Below are 8331 nucleotides of genomic sequence, written 5' to 3' on the forward strand. Positions count from 1 at the left end.
TGACCTTGAGCTTTCTCAACTCAAAATGTGCAGCTCCATGAGATACATATGCATGCCAAATATCAAGTTGCTATCTTCAATATTGCAAAAGTTATTGCAAATGTTAAAGTTGGCGCAAACAGACAGACAGACAGACAGACAGACCAACCAACCAACCAACCAACAGACAGGGCAAAAACAATATGTCCCCCACTAGTCTACTATAGTGGGGGACATAAAAATAAAATACGAAACATATATATTGTTTACATCAGCCTTTTTCACTACTTTATAATACTGTTTTTCTTTTTTTTTTGCTTGTCTACTTAGCTGTTAGGTATTACAGACTTTCGAGTCAAAGGGTATCTCGTTTCAGTTCCAGGGTTGTTTAAAACTTAGGGAGTACAAGGATGGAAACTAACTTTTTTAGGTAGGTTGCCCAGATGGGAAACTATCTCTCCTACTATGGTAACCTGGAAAAAGAGGAACCTAAATCTACTCGCACAGAGCAAACATACATCTCTCAGATTACAACTCACAACCTTACATGTCAACGGTATTTCATTACCGATATAACGATTGAAACTGTGCTTTTAAATTTAAGCCTTTAAATCAGTATATTAGAAATAGCATGGTCTATCTCTCTTCGTTTTTGTGTTAAATGATGTAACCACTGTTATTTGACGTAATTTTATACAAAATACAAAACTGAACAATTCATTACCAATGTTTTTACCTGTCTGTTTTCCCCATTAGGTGTAGGCATTGAGATGATTTCAATATCCGAGGAAGTAGTGGTGTCGATTTCATCCCCAGATTCATGATTACTATAAATACTCCTGGACCCTTCTGATTTCTCTGTGGAATGACTGTCACTGTTATCATCCAATTTGCCATCATCCAGTCCATCATCTATCATGCACTTCACAAAGGAATGGGCTGGCGAGAGTTCAGCCTTTTCACTGCCTTTCTCTGAATCAGTAGAATTGTCACTTCTCACGCTTACGTCAGCCATGTCCTCAACATTATCATCATCAATACTTTTATCCAAATGAGTTGAAGCTTTTGTAAGTTCAACACATTCCATTTTGTCAACAGTTTCAGGTTTATCCTCACTTATAGAGCTTGTCATTGCGCTAGATTTTTCATCTCCATAACCTAGATTGGCACTCAGATCTATCAAGGTTTCTTCAGACGTACATGTTTCTACACTGGAATCAAGTTTTGCAACATTTGGGTCTGACTCAGTGGTTTGAAACTGTGGACATGACTCACTTTTAACAAATAAATCTTGTTTGACATTTGTTTTATCACCTTCAGAATAAACACTGACATCTTCAACATTTTCATGATAACTTTCATTTGTGATATCAAATAAATCTGACTCTGTTACCTGATCATCTCTTACAATTCTTGTATTGTGGTAAGTCTGGTCAGAAATCAAAATTTCAGTTTCCACATCAGCGCACACTTCACTTGATAATGCCTTATCTGCATCAAGCAGTTCTGGTTCACTTGCAGATGATTCTTCAGAAACATCAGTCTTATTCACAAACTCCACAGAAGTGGAAATATCAGCACCAAGTGTGTCTTTATCATTTTCCAGAACCGTTTCATCAGAGACTTCTGTTGGAACATTACTGACTAAAGACTCATTCAACAGTGCTTCAGTTTCATTAAATTCTTTAAAACCAGAATTTTCTTTTTTCTTAGCATCTGGAACTGGCTCATTTAATATGGTTTCATTATCCTCTGTGTCTTTATAAAAGTTTTCTAAAGTCTTTTCATACAAAGTTGATTGACTTTTTGTCAACTGTTGAGTTGAGGCTTCTGTTATGTCACCAGCTGGTAATAAGGTTTCAGATTCTTTGCGAAAAGGTTGAATGTTTTCCTCCATAAAAACTGAAGAAATCTCCGCCTCTTCTTCATTTATTTCTTGAAAGCCACTAGCATCTATAGAAGTTATTCCCGACAGCTCAACATCAACTGTTTTTTCAGCACTACCCTCTAACAATACACTAACACATTTAGAATCACCAGAGATCAAAGATTCCTTATCTGTTCTCTCCAAAACATTTTTGCTGATTGTCCCAATGTTTATTTCTTTCTCTGCACATTTAATCTCTGCCAAATCACTGCCTAAACTATGTTCAACACCTTCAGCATTTTCACCTTTTTCACTCCCAGAAACAGATGCACTATCATCATCTGCTTCACTAGCTTTCTTGTCTCTATCCTTCTTTGGAAACAATTTTGATTTTGCTTTAGCTTTTTCCTTAGCTGCTTTCAAAACCTCTGACTTGATCTCTTCTGCTGATTTCTCTTTTACCAGTGATTCTTCTTTCGTATTAGCCCCTCCTTCAGCCCCTAACCCCCAGGGAAGGGACCAAGCACTTTTCCCTTCTTCTGATTGCCCCTCAGTGCCCCAGCTGCTCCAGAAATCCCCTCCAGTTTTCTCACTTTTCTTCTTGCCATCTGGTTGAAATAGATTACCATTGTTATGGTTATAAATGTCTTCGATTTGTAAGTGTATCATGAAAACAAATTTAAAAAATACCAATAAATATGACAGGCATCTTAAAATAAGTTTAAACTTTTTGTTTAATTCACACTATCATAGTTTTTCTTCACATAAATTTGAACTCCTTATTTTCACTTTCTTAAATACTTACTAGGCCACTGCATAATCTCTCATTTAATCAAACACTTGCCATACAAAAGATAAATCCTGGGTTTGATTACCACACTGGCTGCCCAGTTACCTCACTATGACATAGCAGTACTTTCCACAGGTAATTTAATGGCCCTTCGCTGGGGTGCTTGAATTTCGAAATCAGAGTCAGCGGGGCGTTTGAAATTTACAGATTTGTGATAAATCACTGCAAATAGTCATTTTTAAGATCAAATCGTTATCGACTTTGCCGAATATTATTAGACCCAATTTATGATCCTCTGTCAATTACATGTATCTCTTTACCCAACTTTAGCCCGCCTAAATGCAGTGGGGAATAGATTGAGTTGGGATTATGTGTATTCATGAGATAGTTTATAGCTTTTTTTTAAGTGTCATAACGCACCAAATAATGTCATAAATAAATGTAAAAAATATTAACCAACAGAGGGGCTACTCTCCCTACCTCCCCCCCTTTAAGGCCCCGGGGTGTCTAAAAAGATTCCTGTGGAAAGCACTGCATAGTGATCCTTCAAAAATAGTTAAATAAGAAAAATACCTTCAGATTCAGGGGAACCATCAATGTCCAAGGCCTTGTCTATTTTTTTCTGGGCATTCTTCAATGCCTTGGAAGCTAGATCAGTAAAATTGGATGCGTTCCACCAACTCATGGCTTGTTCTCTTTCAGTGTTAACCCATACAACTGAAAGAATATTAAAGTTGAGTGGGAGAAATCATTTACACAAAATAACTTATGATTACATTTCTTAGACTTTCTACACAGCTTAGTAACATATTTGACGAGATAATTCATCTTAATTCAAGTTACTAAAGCAGTAAACATCTCTAATACTAAGGCACTTGCAGTTTAACAATTTGACAGTTTCACTTATGAAATTTGCAAGACATTGTGTACTTTCTACTTAAAAACAACAAATACTGTCAACCAGTTTTCATATTATAATTTTCCAGGAGTCCAGAAACAACAAAAAACAGTTAAAAACACCAGTCATTGACAATGACAACAGTGTAGCCGGATGACATCAATAAAACCTATGCCTAAAAAAACTGCAAGCTGTCAATGCACTCGGCAGACACCAAAGGTCTTTGATGTGAATGCCGAGTTGGGGCCAGTTTCTAGGATGTTAAAACTGTAAATTTGTAACACATCAGCATTCAGCAAGTGGCCACTTCAAATTGCACTTATAAATACTACGTTACTGGAAGATACAGCATTAATGAATTAGTTCCATAGAGAATGTGATGTGAGAAAACTATATATATCAGACATTTATCTGGATTGGATTCATTAGATTTTAAACAGGTGTTAGGAAATAAATTGTGTTAACTCAAATTTAAATAGGAGGTTGCTTTACTTGTATTGTTTGTAAATGAATTCACTTGAAGAACCGGCAGTTATGCAAAAGGGTGCTTCCTGGGGACTCTCAAGGTTTCCGATAATTGTCATTTGTCAAAGTTATGCTAAACCATAAGCTTGATTAAGGGTTTTCGAGAGCCCTGTTTCACATTTATTTAACACTTATTTTTGACATATGTGAAGATTCCAATTAATCAATCAGGCAAAGTCATGGAACATATTTTGCAAAGTCATGGAACATATCGTCGCCTCAAACATCACCAAACACTTCCAGGTCAACAACATTCTTTTCCATCTCCAGCATGGCTTTAGGTCAAAACTGTCATGCGAAACACAGCTCATAGGACTTGTAGAGGACTTATCCAGGAACCTTATTCATGGTCAACAAACAGATCTAATACTCCTGGATTTCTCGAAAGCGTTCGACAAGGTCAATCACATGAAGTTACTCTACAAACTGCACCAACACAGCATCCAAGATAGCACATTACAATGGGTCAAATCTTTCCTTATAGGTCGACTTCAGTCTGTCTTGGTAAATGGTGACAATTCAGACGAGGTTCCAGTCACATCAGGTGTCCCCCAGGGCTCTGTTCTCGGCCCTCTCCTCTTCTTGCTCTACATAAACGATCTGCCAGAAAACATAGTGTCACAGGTCCGGTTATTTGCTGATGACACTGCTGTCTACATCACGGTCAACAATCCCACTGAACAAAATACCCTGCAAGAAGATCTAGATCGGCTACAAAAATGGGAACACACTTGGGATATGGAATTTAATCCTTCCAAGTGTACGGTTATGAACATCACCAGGTCAAAACGTCCCTACAAATCCACTTACACACTCCACGGTCATATTCTAGAAACAGTTAGTGATGCTAAATACTTGGGTGTTAGCATCACATCTGACCTCAGCTGGAATAAACACATAAACCAGGTTACTGCAACAGCCAGTCAAACACTAAACTTCATCAAACGAAACATTCCCATAAAACACCCACGCATTAGAGAATTTGCCTTCAAAACCCTGGTCCGCCCACAACTTGAGTATAGTAGCTCAGTGTGGAGCCCACACACACAACACAACATAAACAAGATCGAGATGGTCCAACGCAGGGCCGCTCGATGGGTTACAAATGATTACTCATATCACAACAGTGTCACACACATGCTAGACAAATTAGGGTGGCGTTCACTTGAGAACAGAAGGTATGACTCCCGGCTACTGATGTTCTATAAAATTGTCCACGGACTGGTTGCTGTACCAATGCCTCCCTATGTCACTCCTCCGACCCGGCTCACTAGACATTTGCACCCTCTTTCATTCAGACAAATCCCTACTCCAAGCAACTACTATAAATTCTCCTTCTATCCAGCCACTATTGTCCTATGGAACTCTCTACCAGCCAATATTGTACAGGCACCTACCCTGGACCAGTTTAGGCTGGGGGTGACCAAACTAGACCACAGTTTCTAAGCAGGTTGGCTGTTTTTAACCTTTTATCTGTATATTCCTTCTTTTAACTAACACTATCACCTTTGTTTCTATGTCTCACAAATACATTATGTATTACTTTTATCTCCTATACACTTCTTCCTTAATTTCCTAGCACTGACACGCACCTGCTTGTAATGCTAATTGTTGGCGACTAGCAGTATATATAGATAGATAGATAGGCCTACTGGTGGGAAATTTCTTGAATATTGTATTGGCTCTTGGTCAATAAAGATGAAACCCTGGGTTAGACAGCTGTGCAAAAAAATATTTAACACTTGGAATTCATTCCGGAGTAGAAGGCTTCAAATAATGCCGGTCAAATACTCATGTAGATGAACGAACGTTCCAGCTAAGTCCGACTACCGTTTTAAACATTTAAATAAATTGATGTCCGAAATATATCAACCGAAATTGCATATCTTAAAATAACAGCTGATTAAGCAAACGACAACTTTCAATACAAATACTAAAACACCGCGTTACAATTACGTTTCGTGAATAATATTAAAATAATTGAATAACATGACGCTATTGATAACACAATTAACACATCAACATTTTATACCTGTGTCAAGCAAAATAAACAGCATCCATTTTGTTGACGTTTTGTTTCCGCTCATGCGGTTCCATTCGCATATAACCGTAGATTTTGTTTAAACCAGCTAAAAACATCAATCAAACAATGAAAACTCAAATTTCAGTTATATGTGCCAAATATGTTTTGATGGATCCGTTCGTATTTCGACTTGTAAATACACAGGCGAACAATTAGAATACTTGTATTGGACCTCGCTTTTACATGCTTAATTTGCTTGCACTGTGGCAGGGCTGCTCCGGTGGCGCAATCGGTTAGCGCGCCGTACTTATAGACAAGTACCCTCCCCTTGCTTGCAAGGGTATAAGATATGCGGAGGCTGTGAGTTCGATCCTCACCCGGAGCAGTAAACTTTTTGTTAACCTGATGATCATCATTATACAAGTATAATAGGTATAATTACATGTCTTGCTTTAATTTGCTTTTTTTCTTACAAACTTCACCATGTCACAACTTAGTAAACTTAGTGAAGAACTAATCTTCGCCGATTCGCACCACATTGCCCAATTTTGAAACTAATACGAAGTATGTTAAAAAAAATATACTCAGTATGTATAATTATCGTGTACATGTATTTAAAAACTTCCGGTACCTCAGAGCAACGTCGGAAGTAGCATCGCCTCGTATTTTAATTCATCTATACAAGAGATGGTGCCCGTGATTTACGGTCCTGTTAATTGCTCTTATCGTAAACAGATGCAGTCTGTTGTCAATTCAATTAACGACAATGACATTAAAATTGTCACTAAGCTTCATATTAGCGTCATCTCCTGCGCTTGCACTAGTATGTAAACGTTGCCACATAAATTGTACCTAAGTAACGCGAAAACGATTTGGCGATCTTTATACTAGTCGCCACATGCGAAAACATGTCTTATTACATATGTGGCCAGCATTTGCACAGTTCTCCATACCATACTGCGAAGACTTGGTTCGACCTAGGCTGACCGCTTTTGACATAAGTTTTTTTTTCGAATAAAGCGGATCAAAATGCCTTATTGGTTTAAACAGGTAATTTTCAGGGATGCCAACTTAGTTTACTCAAACCGAATCTTCTAGATCCCAACCAAACTGCATTCCAGTATAATATATCCCAACTATTTAAACTCCTGGGGACAATGATGCGTATATGAGTCCGTCTTTCTTAATGCCTCGGTCACACTGTCACAAATCAGAGCTACGAATGCGCTACGATTCAATCGGCTACGAATGACTACGAAATTGTCAAAATTCGTAGGCCGCTACGATTTCAGTACGGAGCATAACGAATCTACCATCAAAATGTTGGAAAACGAACAAGGAACGGTACGGACTGCTACTGATCGACATGATTTAGTACGGAGCGCCCCGAATCGGTACGATCAGACTACGAATCCGCTACAGTCTGGTACGATTAAGTACGATGCTACGCGAAACAGTACGATTTAACTACAGATCCGCTACGGTCTAGTACGGGTAAGTAAGAACTAGAACGGTCCACTACGAAGCAGTGGGATTGCGTCGGACTGGTACGGACAGGTAGGAACGAACTACGATTGAACATTGCGCCCATAGCCTCTTGTATTGTCATACACAGAATGCCACCCAAAAAGAGAACATGCAAGCGGCAGCAACAGCGCGTAACATAAATAATGGAATCAGCCGTGTCTGGGGAAGAGTCTATCTCCTCCATCCAAAACCAAGAGCCGGGCCGTCTTAAAAGCCAGTCTTTTATCCACCACCTCCTTTTTCTTCTCTGACCTGATAAAGTATGTAGTTATTGATGTACAAATGTATGTATGTATGTATTGTATGTATTTCTTTTGACCTTGCAGTCGAGGTTAACCCATGAAAGTGCAAGCACTTATTTCCAATGGGGTCCTTTGGTTTTGCTGTAGAGACAGCAAGCAGAAGAGAGAGTATTGGGATACATTTGTACAAGGAATCCGGTCGCGATACCCTAGCTCTTTGAGAATAGATCCCTTGGCTCTTTTACGTGCTCAGTGTAAAGCACCGAAACACGCGAGAGTTACATGGGTTTCATACCAGTACATCTCTAGTTGGGTGGGAAACACTTGAAGCATTTCTGATCTCTGGAATGGTAGACCAGAGTGTTACCACTCGACCACCGCACCACCAAATATAGATTGTGCTTAGGAAAGTATGATTATTTTTGTATTTTATTATGTCGGCTAATAATTTAACAATTATTAAATCACGTAAACGTAAGA

The 8331-nt window shown here is 38.6% G+C and overlaps 1 protein-coding gene and 1 non-coding gene across 3 annotated transcripts in view; one reads left to right on the forward strand and one right to left on the reverse strand.

The window, feature by feature from the left end:
• LOC127851020 (TATA element modulatory factor-like) overlaps nt 1-6252 on the reverse strand; it is a 70050-nt gene extending 63798 nt beyond the window's left edge. Inside the window, exons 1-3 of one of the 2 annotated variants that reach the window (XM_052384454.1) lie at nt 6092-6252; nt 3210-3353; nt 716-2454 (exon numbers count right to left, since the gene is read on the reverse strand). In XM_052384454.1, the coding sequence (XP_052240414.1) occupies nt 716-2454; nt 3210-3353; nt 6092-6146 (1938 nt within the window). In that variant the 5' untranslated portion in view covers nt 6147-6252. Of the gene's footprint in view, nt 1-703; nt 2455-3209; nt 3354-6091 lie in introns of both variants that reach the window. The other variant, XM_052384453.1, reaches the window with a different exon arrangement.
• Nucleotides 6253-6356: 104 nt separating this feature from the next.
• On the forward strand, nt 6357-6467 carry Trnai-uau (transfer RNA isoleucine (anticodon UAU)). The gene is made up of 2 exons: nt 6357-6394; nt 6432-6467. It is a non-coding gene; the product is annotated as a tRNA-Ile (tRNA).
• Nucleotides 6468-8331: the final 1864 nt, after the last annotated feature.

This window comes from Dreissena polymorpha, chromosome 11, assembly GCF_020536995.1.
Source record: "Dreissena polymorpha isolate Duluth1 chromosome 11, UMN_Dpol_1.0, whole genome shotgun sequence".
Lineage (NCBI taxonomy): Eukaryota > Metazoa > Mollusca > Bivalvia > Myida > Dreissenidae > Dreissena > Dreissena polymorpha.